The following is a 26,288-nucleotide window of genomic DNA, read 5'->3' on the forward strand; positions in this document are numbered from 1 at the left end:
CCAAGGAAAGTATGACATGAGCATATAAACATTGAGGTGTTGCATTATTAAAGCTTGTACGTGGTCTTACATACAGGACTTAAGCTGGCTTTAAAGATCTAAAAGAGAAAGTAACTTCTTAGAAAAGCAGCTTTATTTCCTCCCTCACATGATTCACAGGGCTTCTTTGAGTTATGAAGAAGTCTGGTTCGTGTCATCACCCAGTAAGACGGTTACCAACCACTTATGCCTTTTTAAATTCACCTTTAGAACAGCTGATGAGACTGGGATTTGGATTCCTTAAAATGTTGCTGTGATATACCTTTGACAAGGGAGATGTAATTCTCCACAGATCTTCAACTGAAAGTGGTCATAAGCTAATTTTAACAGTACAGTCTGGTTTTAAGTTTCACTACAGCTCAGTGAGGGAAGTGCAGCATTCAGTACTTGCTTAGCTGTTTTCCAGTGTTGCTACTGGGATGTATTTTCAGAGCTTCCAGGAGCAGGAATTGTCACCATATTGCTTCTGTCCAGCTACAAGGAGTTCTCATTTTATTTACACATTACAGACCCTGAGCAACTCTTTAGGTACAAGCGAGTTCTGAAATCCTTAGAGGACACTGATGTTCTTCACAAAGCCCAGTCTGCACTTTCACTTTGATATTTCCAGGAAGGAACCAGTGTATCAGCTGGGAGCCTGGAGCTGTTCTGCTTTAGCCCCAGTTCTAGCTGCTTGTGACCTAAGCTGCTTTCATGTACAATGGTGGACTTTTGCATAGGGCAAGAAATTAAAGCTCTTGTTTTTAAGACTGTGCTAATAGGAAGTCTTCTATAGAAAAGTGCCAGGTGAAATCTACTTCTCATTACTTCTAAATACGTGATAGATTTGGCAAGATGTGTTGTACAATACTTAATGAAATCCTACTTAATAGCCAGTATTTTAAATAATGTGATTTTTTTGGTGTGTGTCCACAGATAGTAGAACACAAAGTTGTCTGTTTCTGTCTTTACTATTGCATAGGTCTTAGGAAAGATTAGAGCAGATAGGCATTTCAGGCAGGAGAACTGTGCAGGTATCATGTGAGCCTCGTTCAAGATGGTATTTTCTATCTGTGTCCTCCATACTTAGCCATCCAGTCTGTTCTTCCATGGACTGGCTGAATTGTTGGTGCATGAGTTAAAATATTCATGCTTTTTGCTGAATTGTAAGTAGGACCTGCTAACTGAGCACGAGCAGCTTTGGTTTTCCAGGAATAATCTGAAAGGAACAAGAACTTGGAATTAATGATGACTGAAGTAGTATTTTACTCCTGCACAGAATGAGAGTTGAAGGATGACTTGTGGTACTCAGAGCTATTAACACATCAGAGACCAGACTGTCCTTGTTTTCAGATAAGGCTGATGTTTCCTAGAGTTTGCTTATCTTACTGGTAATTCTCACTTATCGGATACCAGTTTTGCAGCAATTCCTGCAGACAACACTGAGACAGTTGTGGAGCTTTTTACTGAATTTCAATCTCCTATCGCAAAACTGCTGTAGAAAGGAAGTATTCTTTCTTATTTATTTCAAGCACTTGAATAAGCACACAGTAACAAACCCATGTTGTTTGGCTTTTACTTTCTATAATGTAGTGATGTCTACACTTTCACTCCAGAAAGCACTCCCTTTATATTTCATGGCTACAAGAGTACTGTCAGCTACTGGGGTGACACTCAGACTTGCATAGCTAACAGTGGGATGAAAACCTGTCTTAAATTACCACTACTAAAGCTGCAGAGCAACCCCATAGAGCTAATGAAGAACAGAACAGTTTATTTTAATACAGTGCTTGTACTGTATATGTAACACTACTTGTGGATTTACTGAGTCATCTGAGGGAAGTATTTACCTTTTCTGGGGTTGTTTAGCATACTGTAAGCATGGTTCAGCATTATTCAAGTGCATTAAATGGCATTATATTTAAAGACTCAGGACTGCCACATGCTGCAAGAAAACCTCTGTCAAGAAAATGCCTCTAAACCAATTTAAATACGAATATTTTTCTATTTAAGCTTGAATGTATCTACTTTTCATACTGGTGTTAAGAAACATCTTAGCATACACATTTTCTTACCAGATACAGATGGAGCAATAGGAGCCAGCTGTATCCGTTGTCCAGCTGATCCAACTTCTTTCTTATGAAAGGAAGGGATGTATCCTCCTGATGGGTTGTAAGCAGCACCTCCCACAAAGTCAGAATTTCCTGTGGATGTTACAGGAGGTTTTAATATTTTCAGTTGCATCCATGAAATATGCATTTTCACAGTCACTTCATAACATACTTGCATGATCACAAGAATAATGAGTGAGTGGTGTTCTTCCCCAGTGCTTGTCTGTAGGGAAGAAGTATATATCTGCAGTGCAGCAGCAGTGAAGATAAGAGTAGTATGACCAGTTCCTTAACACTTTCATTAAACTTATATTGCCTAGCAAGAGTTTACATTGAGTTTTAGTGCAAGACAGGATCTTACCTTTTATTTACTGGAAGCAGGTTTTAGCACTTCAGTCTTGAAAATCAGCATGCAACAGTACTCTTATGCTCAACATGTATGACCTACATCTATCTAAAAATGGAACCACAACTCCTCTTGTGGTGCATCACTTGAAGTTGACTTAGCCAGTTCCCTGGCTAAAGGCCTGCTACAAAAGTAAGATCTAGTTCCCCTCTCTTTTGAAGTCTGACATTTGCTGTGCTTGGCTTTAGTCCACAACTTTCTCTAAGGGAGTGTTGCCTTGGGAAGATGAACATAATCATCCTTTCCAATCCATCATTAGGAAGCTAAGAAACATTATGCATTTACACATGAAATTATTATTGAGGTTACTGTACAGCGGTGTGGAATCAACTCAAATATTTAGACTGTTCCAAGTGGATTTCTTGTCTGTCATCACCTAGACACTCTTAAAAAGCTGTGTGATAGCACAATGTTTGAAGAGGAGTGCTTCCATCAGGATGGTTCCAAGAGTGGTTGATAAAATATACAGTGTGATTTGACAGTTTGTTCTCCTAAATCACTGGCCCCAGTGCAATCCCAAAACCCTCCTCTTCACACTACCACCCTCAGTCTTCTGTGCTAATGTCAGAATTAGTGCAGTGGCTCTATAAGGTGCAGAATTGATCATCTACAAACCACAAAAGTATCCTCAGCTAATTACAGCTGTTTTGGGTCATCATATACCTCTTCTTGCCCATAACCCCACAGTCCTGTCAACAGGTGGGTCCTAGGTGGCTTCTGATGCCAGGCTCCAGTGGAATAAAGGATGACACAGATCCTGATGAAAAATAAAACTTTAATAAGGTACTCAAATTACAACTTCCTTGGAGTTGTAAGTTCTTCTCCACAATTTTGCCTGAAAAACAAAAGCAACAATTTTGGTGTTACATTCCCTTGTCTGCATAAACATACATGCATGTATTCCCCCACTTCCTGATCTTTTCACTGGGACTGCTTCATAAGGTATAATACTGATCTGTCAGAGGATATCTTAAAATTCTGAAATCTGAGACCATGACAAGCCTTAATATAACCTCAAAATGACTCGTTCCACATGTTTCTTAGCTACAGCTCTGCAAAGCTGCCTGTCAAAAGTTTTTCAACCGTTTTTTTTTCTTCTTCTTCTTACCTCTTCATATCTGACGTTCTTTATGAACTCTTCTGCAGAAAAGGGATAAGCACAGTCCAGAGGAACAGTCTGGGTGAAACTGAGAGGACTGAAGAAATTGTCTTTTCCTTGGACAGAAGAAAAATAAGAAATTCAAGGCAAAGTTATGACTGCTAACATTTCAAAACCACGCATGGAGAGGTATGCAGTAGGTCATTCCTTACCTCTGGCAACTGCCATGCAAAACAGAAGTTCTTGCTGTAGAAGTCCATCAGGCATCAAGGAGGGTTGGCAGCAGATGTGTGAGCAAACACAGCTGTGTGCCAGCAAGTGTAAGCATGGTCTGGGCAGCATAGCTCAGTGCATACCTGATTCTTCTCAAGGGATGAAGCCATTGAATCATTCATGCTGGGCAACAAGTTGAGAAAAAACTACAAGTAGTTGCAAAGGGATACAGTACACACCTCAGGTGCCAAAATGGAGGGAGAGGTGAAACATTACGCCTTTACAATGCTTGCAATGAGGAGTGTGTTTAGATATGAACATGGCTGCCTGGAAACCCTAGTTTCCATCTGTTTACACTGAGGTTAATCAATCAAACCTGTGCAATCACAGTGTGTAAATAACAAAGAATTAGAATGCAGTCAGTGGTGCAAGTGGCAAGCGATATTAGCAGCAAGCATTCCCTCAGGGATGCGTGTGTTCCTCCTTTAGGATCAGTTCTTCTCCAGAAAGAAAGTTATGAAGTCACTTACTGGAACATTCAGATGTTATTTAAAGGCATTTGTAAGTATACATGTAGTCACTTCATTCTCTCAGGTTTCAAAGAGTGTACTGAAACGATCCAGGTTAACATGAATGAGTTAGTCTACATGTGATGAGAAATTATCTGCCCTCTTTCAGCATTACACCACTTAGTTTAGCTGCAGATTCAGAAGGGAAACAATTTTGTCAGTATGAAAAACAAACAGACCTTACTTATATGGCTATTTTTTTTACTTTGTCTACTTCTAAGAGTAAAAATCAAGGTAGAAGCTGTTTTTCACACTACATTACACTGTGGTAACTAAGATGGACCTCTGCTGCTTCCCTGCTGCTGCTGCATGTCACTGCATAAGTTGCTACCCCCTAACGCATAGGGCAGCAGACCCTGCTTGGTCTAAAAGCAGACATAAAGAAGAGAGCAAAGTTGGACAAAACACATTACAACTGAAAATGAAGGATGTGATCTTTTGGAATCTGCACTGTAGATGTATTTTTTGGGAGAAAATGTAAAACAAATATGAAATGTGCAAAGAGCCAGGTTATAATTGCTATAAATTACCTTTTGGATCCTCTAATTTTTCATTCAAACTTTCTTTGCATGATAGTTTTTCAATGGGTGTAATTAAGTTCTCTTCTGTACATAAGGAGAATGAGAGAGAGAGAGAAAAAGATGGAAAGACAGAATTTTAGAGAAAGTATATGAAGAATCTGGTTAGGTGATACCAAAGAAATGAGGAAAAGCAGAGCAAAAAAGAATACCTGACACTGACGTAGCTATAATTTCATGTACCCCTTTGTTTAAGTAACATCTCCTGCTTTTAAAACTGTTTTCATTCATTAGAAAGTAGCTCAAAAAGTAACTAATTAACCAACAATGCAGTCACATTATAGTCATACCAATGCACAATTCACAAGTTCAAGCATTAAGGCATATTTGCAAAGTTGGTCACAGCTTCACCATTGCTTACAAATAAAGCTTTCGTAACTATTTGTTCTTATGTTATTTTACCCTAGAGCAGCATTGTGGGTAAAGAAAAAATAAAAGCACGTGAAGAAACTAAACATAGTTATTTAAACACCAAGCAGCACAGTGCCAGCTTTCAATCCTATCAGCATGAAAAAGGAATACATACATCTACCATATTACTCTGGTCAGTGGTCCAACTACCACAGTTTCCTGTGTCTGCTTTAAGCGTTGTTGCCTGCCTGGTACATAAAACCTTAGTGTATGTTATTTAAGATATCAATGGAAATAATGCTCAGTGTTTTCAAACACTTTTTCTTAAAGATGATTTTTCTTTGACTTTTCAGTAGATAGCCATAGTAAGACAGAAGTGAGGTTTTACCACTGGCATTGACCTAAGTTTGTTTATAGCCCAATTCAGTACATAGCTGTCTGGCTTACTAATACATACTTATGGAAACAAGCTCTGCCTTTTTCTGTCTCTTCCTATGCAAGAGTATTTTGTCAAAATCAACTTACTTTAAGGCACACAGATCTAAAATTCAGAAACCCAGAAAATATTTATGGTTACTTTAAAAAGCGTTTTATTCCATGTTCCAGTTGCTGCTGTTATTTTTCCATTTCTTAAGTGCTCTCCATGATTTCAGATGAGCAACTTAAACTTCACCTGACTTCCAAAAGGAAAATGTTTTGATAACACAGCTGGGGGGCTACTAAAGTTTTATTAAAAAAGCATGCAGCAGCTGCATATGAACAAGCCTCCTGAAGTTCTTGTACAAACACATTAGGTCAGATGGTGTAACACTATAATGTACAGTAACACAGAAGACAGACTGCTTACCTTTGGTAGGCAGGGACCTTCAAACAAGATACCTTTCTCTCCACTATCAACCCTTAACATGAGATCTGGGAAGGCATGGATCCTGGTTCCACTCCTTCCAATCACTCACTGCATTGCTTGCACCTGAGCTCCCCTGGGTTCCCCTGCCTTCCCAGCAGGTGCTCAATCAGTGCTTCAAGCCCTGACAGCATTTCTGCTACAGGTGGTCATTAGCATTGATGCTGGCAGCGACCCGTGCTGGCTTCAAAACTTAAGAGTGACAGGACTATCTAGTGTTCAGAAGGTAGATTTCAGTCTCAAGTCCTATGCTTACCTCAGTGAAATCTCAGATAAGCCATTGTACTTGTTTAAGCCTTACTCTTCACTCTGTAAAATGCTGATAAGAGCATTTTCCACAAAAGCTACTACAAAAGGCACCTCACTGCAAGTTCCTTGCTGAAAGTGAGGGGACTTCCCATCTGCCAGGCTGGTATCTCTAATTGATGTTAGGCAACACCTCATTTGTTTTCATATGTGAGACTGTTATTTCATAGTGTTCCACATCACACTGACCAGGCAGTAGTGAAATCAAGCTATTTCCTTAAATTATCACAGTGAGATAATCAGCTTAAGAGGATTACAGACAAAATTTGTCCTGACAGAACTTTATTCTAACAGCTAGTCTGTACTTCCTTTATGATCTGAAAGCAAAACACATAGCTTAGGTATGAAAAGATTACTTTGAGTCTCTGTTTAAATTAAGAAAAACAAAGTTGGCCTATAAGCAAATTAATTAAATAAAGTATGATGAAAAACAAGGTGACTGCTGTTTATTACACTTATACCTGTATTATTTCTGTTGAAAGGCAGTCCTTCTCCAACATGTGTCAATGGCTTGGAAAACAACTGGTTGTTCCAGGTTCCATGAGATCCTTCTTTATTGATTGCTACTAAAGAGACAGTCTTAGGGTTTACACCTTAAAAAAGAAATTATGGCAGATGTTAATTTCCAAACATAATTCAACCCATGAAAAATCAGTCATTTCTAGAACAATAAAACAAAACTCTATTTCTCACAGAACATAAACATTATTAATGTAAGTCAAAGGACAACATCCATTGGTTAGGTTATATTTCTCAACTGAAAATTAGATACAGTGATTTTAGAACTCTTGTTTTCGTGCATTCAAGACAACTGGTAGTTTTACTGCAGTTACTTGGTGTCTATAACATCATAACCTTATTGATATATAAGACCCTCAAACAATTAGCAGAAATGAAAGAAATATATTGAAAACAAAGGTTCTCAAGGCTAAAAATAAACTTTCTTCAGAGGATAAGTTTAAAAATAGGACAAAGAAGTTCTTGTTACTTCAGCATGTCACGAGCATTGGTGAGTTAATGGGATTACACAGCATGAAAGCAGCTCACATATCCAGTGGTAACAGAGCTATATTGATATGGATAAATAACAAATATGCTTCTTGGAACTATTATTAAGTGCAGAAATATATATATTTAAACTACTATGCCACTCTCATTGAAAACTAATAAAAATAGGGAAGTATTAGAAGCATACTTCAAAATATAAGAAGTGTAGATTAACTTTCTATTTGTTATCTTTAGATAGGAAAGCTTTTTTCCCCTCTTTTGGGCAAAGTGTTGAGTCTTAGGGCATCCAATTAAGCACTGAAGAAGTGATTTCATACTTAGAAGTTATCACTGTGCTATACGTGGGCATCTTTCTCACTTCTCAGATACATTGCTCATGGTCAGTTAGGATATATTTCCAGGTGTCCAAAAACTGAGGGTTTTATATGTTGCTGGTCATAAGAGCTTCTGTGAACATTTACACTGCACAAGCAGTGTTGATCTCTTTTCCACTTATGCATAACCAGGACTTTCTGTATTAATAGTGGAAAGATATGTTCTTGGAAAGGCATTTAGTCCAAAAATTTAGCTTGAGTAGGAAAAGAGAATTACCCAATGTGAAATCTGAAGTTTGAGTGTGCTGTATATAGATTGTTCACTGTTTGCATTTTCCATGACATGTTGACTTTTCCCCTTACCTGGCAGGTATCTTGATTGTCTTAGATAGTACTGTTTTGCTGTTGTATTGGATCTTCCAGAATCATTTCTCATTACACCTTTATTTTCTGCTCCTGGCTGGGTACAGTGTGAAGCTTTTGGTTCTGGCACACTGAAAAAAAATCAAAATGTTCAAGCTGTGTAATCAACAAGTCCACCTTAGAATGCCATGAGCTGAGGCTGGCTTAAGGATGCAGTGCTCTTCTCTTATCCTGCTTTCATCAGTAGACTTCATTCCCACAGAAAGTAACAGCTAAATCTCATATCTCATGAGAATTTTACCTGACAATATGAAAGTGGAAGAAAAGAAGTGTATACAATATATAGACTTAAAAGTAATTAAGTAACTGTGGCAGAACTTCCCCTAGCCTCACTGACATGGGAAATCAGGTACCACTTCAGTAAAACACTGTTAAAAACAAGATAGACACCTATGTGATGGAAAGAATTACAGATATTACTGGTGCTACATCAACACCCAGCTCAAAGCTGGCCTGTTCACAGAGCCTTTTGCACTACTGCAGAGTTTCAGCAAGTTCATTTTTAGCAGATCTGTTTTAACCAATCTATAAATCTGCTGATCACTGTGTACTAAAACACATTTTCTATAAAAGTGATTTTATAATTCCAAGACCTACCTAAAGAGACATTCCTTGTTTTTCTTTTCTTTTAACAGTGCAATGCTAGGCTTCTTTGAACACGACATTCCAAATTCAGCATCGTCCAATTCATCCCAGCTGTCCACAGCCTTTGTCAAAGTCTGACCCCATCGTCTCCTGCAACTTTTAGCACCCACTGTGCCATTCTGGGCTGCTTGTTTCTATTTCAAATACGAACAGAAGAAGAAAAAATACAACTCTAATTAAATTCTAAAACTTTATATTTTACATATAGTTGATTACTACTGCTTAAGAACATGGAAGGATTTTTTTAAAAAACCATTGCACTGTACCTATTTTGGTCATAACCTTAATGATTTTAAGCACAAAATATATGACAAAGTTGGCAGGTATTTTGGACTGCCAACTTCAAATGGCTCAAATCTAGCTGACATACTCAATTAACATTCTGTTTGAAGGCCCAGTTCAGCACTCAGGCTCTGTTGCTGGTATCCTGCTGAACTCACACTCTTACTGGTGGTACAGCAATTGTATGAAGCTAAAAACCTTACTTTTAAGATTCTTATGAACTAAGAAATTGCAGGGTCCATGTGATTACAGGAACTGCTCGGTTTGCAATCAAGAAAATGAATGCCATAAAAAAGGCAGCTTGGATGTGTTTAAAAGCAGTTTGGATGTGGTGCTCAGGGACATGATTTAGCAGAGGGTTGTTAGAGTTAGGGTAGTGTGGTTAGGTTGTGGTTGGACTTGGTCTTTTTCCAGCCTGAGCGATTCTATGACTCTAAAAGTTATTACAACAGACTGCAAACTGCTGTTAGAAGGAAACCAGGTATGTCTAACCCATGGCCCAGCACAGCTCACAGTGCAGTCTATGTATAAAAGGCCCAAGACAATCCCTCTTCTCTCAGCACGGCTCAGGCATGCCAAGAAGTCGGACATCCATGAAGTAACCTATTTTTCTCATTTGCTGACAAAATTTCAGTAAGTGATTAGTTATATTCTCAAAGTCCTTAATTACATGATTGCTTTTTTTTTTTTTTAAATTATTATTTATTTTATTTTTTTAATAAGTATGGTGATTTTCAGAGAACAGCCACATTCAATACATTAAGGATTTGTAAAAGAACCACCTGTCTAAGTTAGGTATCTACTGAAGACAACTTACCCCAGATGAGTCTTTATTGATAGCTGGAAAAAATGGCTGCACCTGTGTCTGCTGCTGTTTTGATACTTGCTGGTTAGCTGTATTCTGGGGCACCTGAATTTGCTGGAGAGGCTGGTGATTAGCCTTTGACAGAGACTGTGGCTGTGTTTTGTCAGGTTCCTCAGGTGAAGACAGAGGCTCTGGCTTGGATACAGCTTCCAGTTTGGGTAAAGTTGGCTTTGGTTCTGTTGGCTGCACTGGTTTAACAGGAGTCTGCTTCTCCAAATTTTGTGGGGGAGGTCCTAAAACTTGGCCAACTTGAAAGTAAGGGTACTTCAGTGCCTAGAGAAGAAGATACGACACACTAACTGTACTTCAAAAAGTTGACTTTGGTAACTTCTTTGAGGATGTGAGCATGTTTCTGAAGCATTTGAGTAATCTCTACCACAGTAGTGAAAGACAGATGCATAAGAAGTTCATGTGTAAATGTTGTATTTATCCACCTGTCAGTTCTGCATTTTTAGCTTTCTCTGCCATACAGTTTAGTAAGATGGATCCACCTGTACATTTAATAGAAGTCTTTTTCTTCCTTCTGTGTTTGGTGAAGTCTGTTTTTTTATGTGCATTTTGCATTTAACTCCATTCTATATTCACACAGTAACAAATTACAACTTAAAAACAGGTTGTTTCTACTATAGTAAAAAATTCCCTATTGCATGCTTTCCTGCTAACTATATTACATATCTTACAAATACAGTTCTTCCTGTGGAACAAGTTCTTCTGCTGTCTCTGGGTCAACTCCTGCTCTTTGTTAGTTCTCAAAGAGATTTCTTGCCTCAGCTGTTCTTGAAAATCACTGCCTTTGTACACCCTTCTATGAAAACACGTTAAACTTTCCCTTTTGGTTATGGATTGCTGCTTCCTTGCCAACTCTCTTGGGCAGAACCTGGTTATTTGCTGTCATAACGTACCATGCAGCATTCTGCATAGAGATGTATAGCACTGCACTACAGTTTGATCTCAGTGACTGTAACAACACATGCTTTATAAAGCAGACAAATATGGTTGCTGTGCTTTGCACCACCTCCTTAACCACTTCTGAATCACTTTCATCATGTCCACCTATGATAAACTCATCACCTTCCTTTTGTTTCTCAACTGCACTCTCATACCTTCTAAACAGAATTGCATTAGCTATACATACTCAAAAACAAGTAGAATGTATATATCTTTGAAATATCTATACCTAATTTTCTAAAATTAACCTAGGAAAAAAACCTGTGACCTTGGTGACTTATTGACATGTTCTTCTCAAAGTTCTTCCCTTATCACTCAGTACATTGTACAGCCCATTTCCTAGTAAAAAAAACCCCACTATCCTGCACTCTCCCTACTGCATTCCATCTGCAACTTCACAAAAACAAAGCTTTGTTTTCAGTGTCTCCCAATGAAGTGTTCAAAAGTGTACTCTAGCCTTCATTATGATGACAATCAAATTGTATTTCTGCATCTACCAATTTTTGCCAATGCAAGACGATGTAGTCTTGTCCTTATAATTTAGGTGCTCAGACCTGGCTTGCTGTAGGTCTCTTCTTTGGATTCCAATTCAGCATATCACTCATAAGCTGTATGGCTTCACTGCTTGCATTTGGGATGAGAGTTTTTAAACTTATAGGGACGCACTGTGGGAAACGGAAATTCATGGCAGAAGAGAGGTGGTATCCTTCTGGCCAGTCACTCTGTTTAAAAGGAAAGAAGAACAAGTTTAAGAAAAGACTAAGTGTTTGAGGGATTAGATCAAGTTACACTTTTCTGTAGCTTGAGTCGTGCTTGGCCTGTGTAGTTCCTTCCTGTACAGTGAAAAACAAGCATTACTGTTTTTCATTGCAATTGCTGTGGCACCAGTCAGTTCAGCATCAGTCTCAAGTGGCAGTCTTTCTTCTGTAGGTGAAGGGAGAACTGTCTTTGTGCATGCAACACTTGGATGTACACTCTGAAGGAGAAGAGATTGCAGTAGGTATCAGGAGCAGCTAAGCAAATCCCATCCATTACAGAAATAAGCTTAAACAGTTGATTTCTATGTACTTCCATTATGATAATACCAGAGGTGAGGCCTTTCTACCCAGCTGCATGGAAAAATACAGATCACAGCCTGAACAGGTAACTTGCCCATGAGAAAGGGCTCATGTTTGGTTGGGAACACAAGTAAACAGCCTACAGTTTCTGCATGCAGCTAGAAGAAACCTGCTTGTGAGAAGTTCCTTGGCAGCTGTGACCAAGTATCCTTGCTTTCCACAAAGGATCTTTCTTACCCTGATACATGATGCATTATTGTCTCCTGCTGTTATATATATGGCCACAGTACTGAGGGGGTTAGGGTGGCTGCCACCATTATCTGCTGGGGGGGGTAATCCTAGGGTGGACTTGCTACAAGCCTGCTTCTCTTACTAATGAGGACTCAGCAGAGACTGACTGGCTGGCTAACAGCCCCACTAACACAAGTACTCCCTATTAAACTGATGGGTATTAACTTGCATCTTTGTATTTTCTTTGGGATCAGTAAAGCTTATGCAGAAGCACTGGCTCTTTTGCATTACACCACCCTACCATGTTTGTGCAATCATGATGTGGACAGATGTACAACCAATCAATCTATCACTGACTACACCAGTAAGACATTTGGTGATTTAACTATAACCAGACATTACTGCAATAGGAAAATCGTGATCATAATATGAGAACTTAGTGGGTTTTTGTGTGAGAGTGTTAAACTTTCAAGAAGTAAAACCTGAAGTCCTTGGTTGCTTGATAATTGCACTGTTTGAATACAGAATCCTAGGACTGGCAAAGATCTCAAGAGATTATCTAGTCCATGCTCCTGCCTCTTCTTCACAGGTATTATTGTCACAGAGTTTGCAGTTCCACAGCCACAACTGCTATAGACAGTCTATTGCATAGACTAACTGCCCTGCAGAAGAGAAAAATACACGATTCTCTCGTAGCAATACGAGACCATTGCTGAGTATGCTATCATCCCTGGATACCAAGAACAACTACTGCTTTTGTCTCTAAAACAGCCTGTTTATAAATTAGGTGTATTTCTTGTTCTTTCTTTCCATCTTCCTTTGCAGAGGCTAGAGAAGATCAAACAATTGAATTCTTGGATCTTGGATTTTCAGGTTTTTCTCCTCTGGTCTCTGAAACATAGAACTCTTCATTGAAATGCAAAACTTATAAATGGAACAGAAAGATTAGCTTGTATGTCAATGGACTGTACTTCTTTTTCTACGCACTGATACGGTATTTGTTCCAACACAACACTGATGTACAATGTATTATACAGCTCCTACATCTTCTTCTGAAGAAATATTAGCTGGGTAGTTATCCCCAGCTATTTAGTCAAGAATAATTAGAACTGCATAAGTACAGCACTCAAAAATCTTCAGTAATATGTAAACTGCAACTAGTCTTATAGGAAATTCTGAATTCTAATCTTGTCTTCTAATATACTCAGTCCTTCCTTGCCTGTTATCTGCCAATTTACAAAGGAAAATCTATTCCATCAGTAGGCCTTCAGTCCTGCTCACCATACCATTCCTGATCAAAGCCAGGATGAAATAGAGCGAAGTAGTTCCTGTCACTACTAAATATCATTAAACAAAAGCCAAAAGCAACCAAATCAACCAACAGAAGTCATCAGCATGGTATCACAGACTTAAACCACTAAAAGGAAGGCAATTTGGAACAAAGACAGCTTCTGGGCATAACTCCTGTCATTCCTTACAGCAAGTTAATGGAATAAACGAGTCTACATATAAAAATTCAATTCATTAACTTTATCCTCAAAAACAGAGTACTAAAAGAACTGCTTGTGTTTTTCATAATACACCATAACCAAGTCATTATTTGTGGTGATCAATTGTATTATAATATTTAAATACCCTTCTTACACAGCGATGTCCCTGAAGAATGCCTCAGCACTGTCATAAGGAGATAAAAGTTCCAGGACTGCCCAACAGATGACAGAGGCACAAAGCAACTAATTACAGCTTTCTGATCTTAAGAGGGCTGACTTATAGCATCTCTAACCCGCGAGCTCTTTCCAAGAGGCTACAATTTTCTCTGAAATATTCAGGCAGTGTTGCTCCCTCCTTTCTCAAGCAACCAGCTACATGCTTCTTTTCAGCAGCTAATAAAGTTACAGAGCCACACCAGTGACCTCAACGCTGCTCTGCTACACTTTGTTAAGTCTCCCTCTGATCTGCTTGCATGCCCGCAAATTGTGCTATGCACTGAAAATGTTCCAGAAGCCCAAGTGTTGTTCTCTTTCTTAGATAATTTGATGAGCTGCTAAACATTCTCATCCTAGTCTTGTGAGCTGCTCAAGAAAGAATTAACATCTGGGTTTGAAAACTCAATTCTTGAAATACTGCTACATATTACACATTACTCCTGATGCACGATTGTCACAGAAAGCACTGTTTTGTATGTAACAGTTTTCACTTACTCATCCAGTCTCAATTTTCACTGCCACCAGTTATATATATCTCATATACAACTCCACCTTTGACCTTTCATACTCTGCTCTCTCATGAACTTGCACCTGTTTCCCAGTACATTCTCTTAGATCTTTTCCCATCGCTTTAAGCTCCTAGCTAAACTTACTCTACTTTAGTTTTAAGCTTTCTGTTCCTCAATTCTTCACTGACAAGAGCTCCTCTACTGTATGAGAGCTACACTTTATTTTATATTGGCACAACACCAGTGGTTTTCCACAGCTAGAGACTTCGTTCAGTCAGTAGTTTCACAGGTATCTATTTACCTCATAATACATCTGTCATCTCTGACCTTAGCCACCACAGTTTTCTTCTGTAAACATATTTTTATTATATTGCTTTTTTTTTTTTTCTTTCTTTTTTCCCAACTGATTCAAAATTTGGAAGGTAAGCTTATTTCCTTTTATTCCAATTGATTCTGAAATCTCCTCACTGCTTCATTAGACACTGCAGTGTCATGATGTCTGTCCCTGCTTACACACTCCCTTTTTCTTCATCCTACTTTGCTTTCTGCCATCGCATTCTTTGACTTTTGTCAAGCTGCAGTGTTCATTTTCTCACATTCTTGGTTTGCACTTGTTTTGAGCACTTCTTAGGAATTCATTCTCTTTTGAACATTCTTTGACAACTCCTACAAACTCACCGACTCACCTTTCCAGTCTGTGTTTCTGTGTGTCTCTGTGCATTTCAGCTGCTGCATTCTGATTAGTTCATGTCTTTATTCAGTACAACTCACAACACTTGTAATTCAAGGATTAAGCATATTTAGTTGGTACGAAAGAACCCAACACGTCTTGCAGGTAACTTGCAGGAAGTATTTGTTGTGCAAAACAAACTCATGTTCATATACCCATTTCCTGAAAACTTTAACAGAAGTAAATACAACTGTACACATTTTTACATGCACTACCCAAATCTCCCTTGTAGGTCTTAATTAATTTCTGATAGAGCTAAATATCTTGAGAAATCATTCTCCTTCATTGCTTTGTCATTAAGGACTCTATACAATGGATTTGTGCTTGAGATCAAGTATTTCTTCTATGCTTAAAAAATAAGAAAATACCACAATTCAACTTATTCAGAGCAACTTCCACAAGCTCCAAATTCTAGGTACCAGCCTTGAAAAATTGGAGTTTTGGCAAAGAAAAATTAATCAGTTGTGGCAACATGAAATCCTAACACTAGGGGGTTTTTTTTTGGTTGTTTTTTCCCAGTTCTTCTGATGTGCATGTCTTTAGTTAACTAAACAGCTTTATCTGACTTTCATCACAGAGCAGCACATAATAGCAGGATATAAAACAGATGCTTATACAGTACAGAAGTCCAGTATTCTGTGCCTTAGCAGATGTTTCAAAAGACAGAGTTGAGAAAACTTAACTCCACAATAAAATTACTAAAACAGACTACATGTATGTTCTGGAAGTGCAACAATAAATAAATAAAGTGATTATAAAATATTGAGTAAGTGCTATTGCATGAGTTCTAGAAGTCTGACCTTCTTTGGAGTGCCTAATACTTGGCAAATCTTGAAGATTTCATCTACTTCACTTGTGCCTGGGAAAAGGGGTCTCAGTGTGTATAATTCAGCCATGATGCTGCCAACTGCCCATATGTCAATAGGTGAGCTGTAGATGGATGACCGCAGCAGAACTTCAGGAGCACGGTACCTATGAGGATGGGAAAAGGAGTACATAAATTAAAACAGTCATCAGAGAAAGGTAGTTCATTAATACAGTGTATTAATTGCATCCTGTACTTACCACCTGGTGGACACGTAATCTGTATACGGTGGCTGAGATCTCAGCTCTCTAGCCAAACCAAAATCAGCTATTTTTACAAGTTCTGGACCAATACAAAGAAGGTTTTCAGGCTTCATGTCTCTATGAAAAAATCCTGCAGGAGATTAAGGAGAAATTAGGGTAAATTGCGTAATTATTTCTTAAATAGCAAGGTCCAACAGTCATCCAAAATTTTGGCTTTTTTTGATTCAACATAACTGAATGACAACCCCACTCCCAATGCACACATTTAACCTCCGGTGATTATTACACCACATATTCTTTAATTACATTTAAAAGATGTCTGTGTTGTGCTCAGGAATGCTAATATTAGTAATTCAGGCACATTAAGTTTCTTGAATGCTTAGTGCTGGGCTGGCTTTAGCAGCTGTGTACCTGGAAAGCAGGTAAGTACTTGAGCAAATCAGTTCTGCTGGTTAATTAGTAGGCAGGATCTCTTTATAAAGCAAATTGATTGATATTCACTTACTATACAGCATACTTACAGCACAGCATACAATTTCTGCATGCAAAAACTGACAACCACTGTGGGCAAGTGGCTGAAATTATTACAGTGAAATGCAACTGCTTGAATTTACCATCTCTCTTATTGCTAGATACTTGTGTAGAAAGCAAAACACTAATACAGTAACTTAGAAATGGCAGTTTTACCATGTATTTTAGCTTTCTCATTTATTTCATGGAGAAGTAAGGAAGGAAAAGAAAATGCTAATAATCAGAGAACAACATATGACCTTGATCAGAAAGACAGAAGCCATCAATTTCTGGCTATCTGACAGCACTAAATGGAACTGAACCCATCAACAGGCTGTGCCAGAATAAGTCAAATCCCATCAGAAATCACTTTGAGTGAAACCTTAACTCTCTTTGGAAAGCTCTAAGGATACCACTGTCATGTGAATGACACATACAAAATAAGAGTTAACTAAGAGAATAGAAAATAATTTCTGAAATGCAAAGGAGTTCAGTGTCAGTGTTTCAGAATGCAGTTTCCAGATGTATATTACACATGATAATCAAAAGTGCTGTGAAGCTTTTGTTGATGCCACCACACAGCACTTCTTTTTTTTTAATGTGCTTGTAATTGCTTGAATAGTCTCAACTCTTAAAATATTTCAATGCAAAATGTATTTGATAAGGAGATTATTTGGATTTTTAGTGACCAAGTTACAGTTAAATATCTTTTATGACTAAGGATGCCATATTAGTTATGATATCTCAAGACAGGTAAGAACTGCCATCTATGAGGTATAAATGCTCTTTAAATAGATCTTTCTGGAGTAACAGATATGCACAGCACAGCATTTGAGCTTCCTCAGTTTGTTTATTCATACAGAATCTAAGAAAAGATAAAAGTACTAAACGTGGAACTAACAATATCCAGTGTTTTCAAAAAGAAAGCATATCTGATTATAAAAGAGGTAACTTAGATGTTCTTTAAAAACACCATATTTGAAACAGTCTGGAAAAATTTTTACTAGAGATAATTAAGAGCCTTTGATGAATATTTTTATTCATGTTATTACTGTGCATTGTCTTTTTTTTCTTATGGAAGCGTTACACAAGCAAACTCCAGTGGCAAACCTACCATGTTTATGGATGAAAGCTAACCCTTGCAGTATCTGATACATCATGTTCCTGATGACTGACTCAGGGAACAACTTGTTTCTGTGAAGAAAGATTAATAATTTCACATAATTAAGAGACTATTTTTTCCTGTAAGACAGAACACACACTTCCTCATTTTGCACAGTGTGTCCCAAACAGATTAAAACAGACCTGTTAAGTTTTACATACATAGACTCACATAGCATATGTCAAAAATACTGCTTCCAAGCCATAATTCTGCTCACTATCTTTACTGCAGACTGACTTCTCAGCAGAGATGTCTACTTGCAGATGAATCTGGCTGCCCTGTAATATGCTTGACCAAATGAATGCACACACTGTATCAGAGCAAGCACCTGCACAGCACCATTGTGTATGTGCTACCCAGTGGTGCTCTTATGGAAGCCTGAGCAAGAGCAGTGCTTTGCAGCTGTCAGTGAACATCACACTAATGTTGCTAACAGCTACTGAAAGGCTTTGTGCACAAGGAGATAAAGGTACACGACAGAACCTGAAGGAAACACAGTAAAGGCAAAAATAATTTGAAGAAAAATATTATTAAAATGGCAAGTCCTAATCTACAGTCCACCTGAAAGCATTGCTTTGTGCTGTTTCTCCAAGACTGCCACATCATACAGCACATATAATGATCTTCATGTGCACTCGTGCATGTTCACGAGAAGATGATCACCCCCACCTTAAGCCAAACCCATTAGCAAAAGCAGAATGAATGGCATTGGTCCAATCCTTCATGTGTTAATGAAGGCTAATAAAGAAAAAAGTATTTGGAATTTCTCTTTTGGCTCAATAAATACAAAAGACATGCAAGTTATCACATGAATAACTTCATAAAGTCTTACTCCCAGGAATATTACAATGTGCAATGCTGTTATGCTAAGCAGTGCAGAATTTTACCCTCAAATAAGCAGGTGCAGCAGATTCTGTTCACATCAGTAGCACTGCAAGAGCCTCAAACAGAAATTCCAGTATGTTCTTCAAGACAGTGTAAGAAACATACATAAAGGATGATAGCACACTACTTGTTCTCCGAGAAAGACGTACCTGTCCTTCATCAATTGATAGAGATTTTCCTTCATGTATTCAAACACGAAGTAAAGGTGGTCATTTTCTCTTATGACTTCTTTCAATTTTATTACATTGGCATGATTTAGCTTCTTCAGGGACTGTTTCAGAGACAAATGCAGGGTTTCAGATAACTTGACATTGACTATCTCCTTACCTGAGCTGCATGTGTACTACGTAAAAGTTTCTAGTAAGGAATTAACAGAACATACCCATCAGGTAGCCTCTAATTATCTTGTAATCTCCCTTTTCCTAACAAAATAGCATTTTAAATTAATTTCAAAATAAAAGCAGCAAATATTAAACAGCTTAAAATTCTCTTTGTGGGGATTACATCATAGCTGAGGTGAAGAATAACACAAGAACTTAACTGCCTAGAATGAAAGGCCATTCTGCACCTGTAACAACTTTTGCTTAGAGAACTGAGTAAGAAAGCCTAGCAATTTTTTTGTTTGGATCATAGAATTACCAAGGTTGGAAAAGACCTCCAAGATCATTCAGTCTGACCGTCCACATACCACCAACACTGCACACTAAACCACATCACTCAGTACAACATCTAAACATTTATTGAGCACTCCAGGGACTGTGACTGTACCACCTCCCTGGGCAGCCCGTTCCAGCACTTGGCCACTCTTTCAGAGAGGTTTTTCCTAATATGTAACCTGAATACCCCCTGGCACAAATTAAGGCCATTCTCTCTAGTCCTATCACTAGTCACAAAACAGAAGAGGCCAATCCCCACCTTGCCACAACCTCCCTTCAGGTGGTTGTAGAGGGTGATAAGTTCCCCCCTGAGCCTCCTCTTCTCCAGACTGAACAATCCCAGCTCCCTCAGCCACCCTCATAAGACTTGTGCTCCAGACCCCTCGCAGCTTCGTTGCCCATCTGTGGATGCTCTCCAGGGTCTCAATGTCTATTTTGTAGTGAGGGGCCCTGAACTGAACACAGTACTTGAGGTGCAGCCTCACCAGTACTGAATACAGAGGGATGATCAGTTCCCTGCTGGCAATGCTATTTCTAACACAAGCCAGGATGCCGTTGGCATTCTTGGCCACCTGGGCATGCTGCTGGCTCATGTTCAGCCAAGTGTCAACCAACACCCCCAGGTCCGTTTCCTCCACCCAGACTTGCAGCTGCTCTGTCCCAAGCCTGCAGCATTGCGTGGGGTTGTTGTGGCCACAGTGCAGGACTCAGCACTTGGTCTTGTTGAACTTCATACCATTGGCCTCAGCCTGGCTATCCAGCCTGTCCAGATGCCTCCATGGGGCCATTCTACCCCCCTAGAAAGATAGACTGCCAACTTGGTGTCACCTGCAAACTTACTGAGGGTGCACCAGGTCATCAATAAAGATACTGAACAGGACAGGCCCCAGTACTAATGCCTGGGGAACATCACTCATGACTGGTCACCTGCTGGATTTATCTTCATTCACCACCACTCCCTGGGTCTGGCCATCCAGCAAGTTCCTTACCCAGCAAACAATGCACTTTTCAAGCCCTGGGCTGCCAGTTTCTCCAGGAGAACACCATGTGTCAAAAGCTTTCTGTTTTTATGAATAAGGATACTCCCCCTTGCAGGTTTCATTTCTGGAGACATTATGTGCTATTTCCGTTAAGTTAAACCTAAACTGTGGATATTCAAGTTATGGACACTCAATTCCTCTGTTAGGGAGTTTTGTATTTACAGAAATTCAGAGGCCTGAAACATGGGACAACTTGAAATTTAAAGCAAAGTGTTCAAGGTCAGGCTTTATTCTGTCACTTGGGTAGCCAAGACTTCCAGTGTTTTTAAAAGTGTCCCAAATACATGATATGAGGACTGCCTAAAAACCTAGAAACACATGCTAGAGTAGGCTGGTAAAACACACGAAAAATGTCAAATTAATTGTCTTCTCTCAAAGACAAGAGGCTTGGCTACAAGACATGGCCACTGCATGAGAATGGCAGGATATTCCACAAAGCAGAAGCAGCTCTAGGAGTTCCAGAAACGCACAGCTTTTGGAGCCTGTGACTCTCACTTAAAAAGTTCACTGAGTTTGGCCTGATGCTTGTGCATAGTCTAAGCCCTTTTCCTTCAGACAGACCTAACCAGACACTTATTTTCAAGTGTGGTATGTTCACCATTTTACCTTGACTTCTCTCAAATTCATGCACTCATCCCATGAATAGAACTTCCTTTTCATTCTGAAATAAAAGTCAAAGAAAGTATTTTCAGTAACAGAGGATGCTTTGAGAACAAAACAAGATCCAGCTATGCTATGTTCTTAATACAGCACTACCTCTTTCTTGGACCAAATTTAAAACATTCCACAATACCTTTCAGCAACATAATCAAAGCAAACACAACTCTTACATTTATTAGAAATTTAAAATATTTCATGATTGACTGTTGCAAACATTTGTAGTTGAGTAGTTAACAGGAGACAACTTATACTATAAAGTATTTCTAAAAGCATCGAGGACGCACAATCCTGTTGCATCACTTGAATTGTGCCCCTAATAAGGAGGACAGCAACAGTGACACTGAAAATAAAACATGCATTTTGAAACAAGAAAAGCTACTTCTTTTTGCCCAAGTCACACATTCTAGGAAAACAAGAAAACTTGAGATCTGCAAAGCATCTTAACTGCTTGAAATTATAATTAGTCAACTGTACAGATCAGTCCTTTTTTTTCAAGCCTATTCAAAGATATTAATAGTGAAAAAATAATGTCATTTTTTCAAGCAATATTCGTACATAAAAGTATTACACTTGTACATAGACTGTTGTGTTTATTTGGAAGTCTTAGGTAAAAATATGGGTAATTAGGTGTTAATCAGATTTTGGGACTGGGTTGTGAATGCCATGTCCTTTACTGCATTTCTGTACAGTTCTAGATCCTACAGAGCAGCTATTTAAAACTAATATTTCAATTAAGAGGCATTCATCTTCATTCAAAACTATTCCCTTTCTAAATCCCCAACCTGAAAAAAATAATTTAAAAAAAAATAATCACACAAAACAATTCCAAATCCTGAGATACCAAGAATGGAAAACATTTCTCATAAAACATTGCTCCATTTGCCTGTGAGTTACACAGATGAACGCATCTCCAGATGTATTAGAAGGAAGTATGACCCACACTCACTCACTTAAGCAACTGATTTAAATATTTTTAAAAAGAGACATTCTTTTTTTCTTGTACACAGACTGCATAGAGCAATAAAGTCAAGACCTTACATCTTTCCAAGTATCTTTACTCTGTGCAGACGTTACGTACCGTTTGATGGCCACAAGCTCTCCTGATTCATTGCTCTTTCCCATCAACACACTGCCATAGGTGCCATCACCCAGCTGCTTCATGATTGTGTAACGGTTCATTTTTTCTTATCCAACTACAATTACTAATTTATGAAGTTCTGGATGTCTTCTGTATTTTTGAAGGATTTTTTTGCCTTTTGATTTTTTTTTTTTTTTTTTTTTAGAGAAATCTTCTTCCAGATAGCCTGAGGTTGCTGGATGTTTCCTCATAACAGAGCAGGATGGTCACCGGTCTCCTCTGAATTACATGTATTTTGAGATCCACTGAGAGGTAGAAGAGCATGGTAATTCTCAGCAGATCCTGGAAAAAAAAAATAAGTGCAAAAAAAATAAGGCAAAAGACACCCTGTAATTTCTTTATAACAGTAACCTGAGATCTATTTGTGTTCTTTGAAATAGAACACCTCAGTATGACTAGTTACCTTAAATCCTTCAGGTGCTGAGTCTAGGATTAGGGTCACAGTAAGCAACAGACAGGCAAGATTACTGTCATCATTCCCTACTCCTACAGAATAGAAGAAATTTAACTAATCCCAGGAAAATCTAACAACTGCTCACTGCAGCATTTATTTACTGTAACCTAAATGCTTAAGTACCATCTACTGTTAACCTAATTCCAGCATTATCTCTATGTATCTGGTGTTTAAAAATCCAAAATAACTCAAGTGAGTTGACATGCACTGTCAGCCTACTTCAGCAAGAGATGCAAAATTCAGCACGCAACTTTATCCTCATGCCAGAATTAGCTACAGGTTGGTAAGGCTGTCCAAACAGATTAAGGCACTCAGACTCAGTAGGTGACAAATCTCAGGCTTGAGATTTACAGGTCTGGCAAAATGCAACAATAAAATTGGCCCTTTAGGAGCGTGAAGCCAACAAGCTGGAGCAGGCATCTGCTCAGTAAGAGAAATGCCTGCCCAGAAAAAGCACTGAACAACCTCTTCTGGTTGATATACCAGATGTCAGGTTGGTGCAGAAGCCTTTCTTTCTCTTCTTTGCACCCCTTTGCCAAGTCCAGTTCCAGCTGTGCCTTGTCCATCCGCACACAGCTTAGCTGTGAAATTTCAGGATGTTCCTTCAGTACTCAAATAGAAATGTCAAAATTGCTCTGTGGAAAGGCATAAAATCACATGAAAACTACATAACTCGACATCAATATTTAAGAACCTTAATACACATCACATACATTCACCATAACATGAATGCATGCCAGGCTGTTCTACTGATGACTCTCATGAACAAGTTGACGTAGTCACTTATGTTAACAGTCTGATAGTGATAGGACAAGCAAGAAAGGTTTTAAACTAAAAGAGAGAAAACTGAGGTGAGATGTTAGGCAGAAATCATTACTCAGAGGGCAGAGAGGCACTGGCACAGCTGCCCAGAGAAGCTGTGGTGCCCCATTCCTGGAGGTACTCGAGACCAGGTTGGATGGAGCCCTGGGGAGCAGAGCGGGGGGGGGGGCAGCCCTGCCTAAGGCAGGGGTTGGGACTGGGTTGGGTTTTAAGGTCCTTTACATTCTAAGCTGTCCTATGATTCCACGTTTCCATGCTCTAGACAACCAAATTTTGCTACAGTCAACATCTGCCCGCTTTGTAAAGTTGTCATAATAGTTCTGTCTCCCAAACAGATGGGAAATCCTATTGCAAACAACAGCTTCTTTTATACTCTTAATGACATGCTGCCTATAATCTCCTCACACGGGATTACGGAAGGATGAAAGCAGAGGACAAATAGAGGACAAAATGCAAACACTGGAAACCATCCACTGATTTGTGTAAACTCAGAAAATCTGAACTACTACGTATTTTCTAATTTTAAGGAATACTACTAGTGATTATAAATGCCTGCCTTTCAGTTTAAATCAGAATTAATAACAGCCAACTATCTGCATTTCTGCCATACCTGAAATAGCCATAACGAAACGTTCCACCTCCGCACATTAAACGGGCTGCCCACATTAAAACACAACCCGAAATACACCACTCCAACAGAGAGAGCGCGGGCAGGCAGGGAAAACACAACCCGGTTTACACCAACCTGTCTGCCAACGCGGAGCTCAGCAGCCCGGCTCACAGCGGGGCAGGGCACATCCCACACACGTCTCTAAGCGAAACATCGCTCCTAACCCGCACCGCTGACCCGCACCGCTGACCCGCGCCTCCTGCCCCAGCCCCGCGCCGCCCGCTCACCGCAGCGCTCCGGCCCGGCGCCGCCAATCTCGAACCGCCGCCCCGCCGCTTCGTCCCGTTGCCGGGGCGATGCAGCGAGTGAGCGGGGCCTATGGAGGGACACGCCCCTCCGTGATCACGTGGGAGAGCGGGGGGTTAAAAGCCTGAGCCAAAGGCTGATCGTGGCTGCAGTGTGTTTTGTTAAGCTGTGATGCAGCTGTTTGCTCGCTCTTCTTACAGGGGAACGTGAGCACACTCACTGCTAATTTCCTGTTGAAAGAGTCCTCCTTGAGTGTTCATGCTTGGCTGGAATGCTAAGCATCATGGCTTGGAAATGGCTTTGCAGGCAGTGACAGTGGGTATGCTGTAATTAATTGGTGCTGTGTGAACTTCATTGTGCTTTTGTTTAGGTTATTTTGGATTAGGTTATTTTCCCACTGATGGCTGTGTTGCCTATGGATTCCTGCAAGCCCATGGAGGTGCCATATTGAAATGCCCTCCCCTTTTTGTTCAGTTTTAACCGTAGTACTGCATTAACAGCAGTTGACTCCTTCTCCCTTTGTTCAAGAGCTGGAAGAACTCAGAGGTCCAGGGCTGGGACAACACCATGTGCTGTCCTCACTAATTCTCAGGTAGGTGGGCTCTAACACCCTGGGCTAACTTCTCGCCCTTGGGAAGAACTATGCCAATCCTAAGGCCTTGGTTCCTTTATCTGCATCTTGCTGCTGCTGATAACGATGGGAAACACAGATCGGAAGGCATCTTAGAGTTCCAACCCTGTGCCATGGGCAGGGCTGCCCCCCACCTGCTCGGCTCCCTAGGGCCCCATTGAACCTGGACTTGGACACCTCCAGGGATGGGGCAGCACCTCACCGCTCGGTGAGTAGAGAATTTTTTCGTGGTATCTAATGACATGAATGACACACGAGCTTTCAAAGGTGTGTGGCTCGTCTCCTCAGAAGATGTACCCCTGGAAATTTGTTGTGTCCGGCTGCATGGCCCAGCTTTGTGAATGGGAGTAGCTCATTTGTATTAGATAACTCCCCCCGAAAAGACACAGAGGAAAACCCTATAAATCCAGAAAGAAACCCCAAGAACCCACTCGGGAAAAAGCAAGAAGCAAACTCAGGAGTTCTGCCCCGCTGCACCATTAATGTCTCCAGAGGAGCCCTGCTTCCCGCCTTCCCACTACTGCCTGTGGAGATGATGAAGGCTTCAATGGGTGCCTCAGCAGAGAGCAACCGCTGAGATCAACAGAAGCACTCAAAAAATTGTTGAGCGGCCTCTTGTCTCTGGGAAGGGATCCTTTATACACCCAGGCTTTCAAGCCTTGCCATTAAAAGGCTGCTTTTTGATATAAAGGGCATCTTCAGCCTGGGGACAGCTGGTGCTTTCCTCAACAGGGCTCTTGTTGTTGGTGTGAAGCTGGAGCCACAGGTGGCTGAGTTCAGAAAGGGCAATTCTTCCCCTCCACAGCTACACTGTGACAGCAGGAATTGGTTCGATGTGAGGACATCTGCGGTCAGCCCAGAAACAGTGCTTGAGGAGCACAGTGAGTGGAGAAGCTACTTGAGGACTGAAGGGAGTGCATCTTTCTTCAAGGCTGCTGCTTCACTCGAGAAACACGCTTTTAAAGTCAATTCCACAGCTCTATAAACCAGCAGGGAGGCACTCGATTTCAGCTTTTTGTTACAGGAGCTGGCATTGCATTCCAATTGCTGTATTTTGGACGGAAAACTATGT

General features: G+C 39.8%; 1 protein-coding gene across 1 annotated transcript; it reads right to left on the reverse strand.

Annotated features, from left to right (window-relative positions):
* Positions 1-687: 687 nt before the first annotated feature.
* On the reverse strand, positions 688-22,494 carry MAK (male germ cell associated kinase). The gene is made up of 14 exons (XM_042837201.1): positions 22,334-22,494; positions 21,202-21,256; positions 19,049-19,170; positions 17,967-18,046; positions 16,340-16,472; positions 16,075-16,246; positions 11,595-11,762; positions 10,045-10,365; positions 8,898-9,079; positions 8,241-8,371; positions 7,017-7,148; positions 4,947-5,021; positions 2,094-2,222; positions 688-1,237 (listed from the first exon to the last, which is right to left on the reverse strand). Exons 1-14 carry the CDS (start codon positions 22,432-22,434, stop codon positions 1,086-1,088), a joined length of 1,953 nt encoding a protein of 650 aa, XP_042693135.1. The 5' UTR covers positions 22,435-22,494; the 3' UTR covers positions 688-1,085.
* Between the last annotated feature and the right edge of the window lie 3,794 nt (positions 22,495-26,288).

The sequence above is a fragment of the Centrocercus urophasianus genome, unplaced genomic scaffold (genome assembly GCF_019232065.1).
Source record: "Centrocercus urophasianus isolate 14NV4802_14NV808 unplaced genomic scaffold, USGS_Curo_1.0 seq_11, whole genome shotgun sequence".
Lineage (NCBI taxonomy): Eukaryota > Metazoa > Chordata > Aves > Galliformes > Phasianidae > Centrocercus > Centrocercus urophasianus.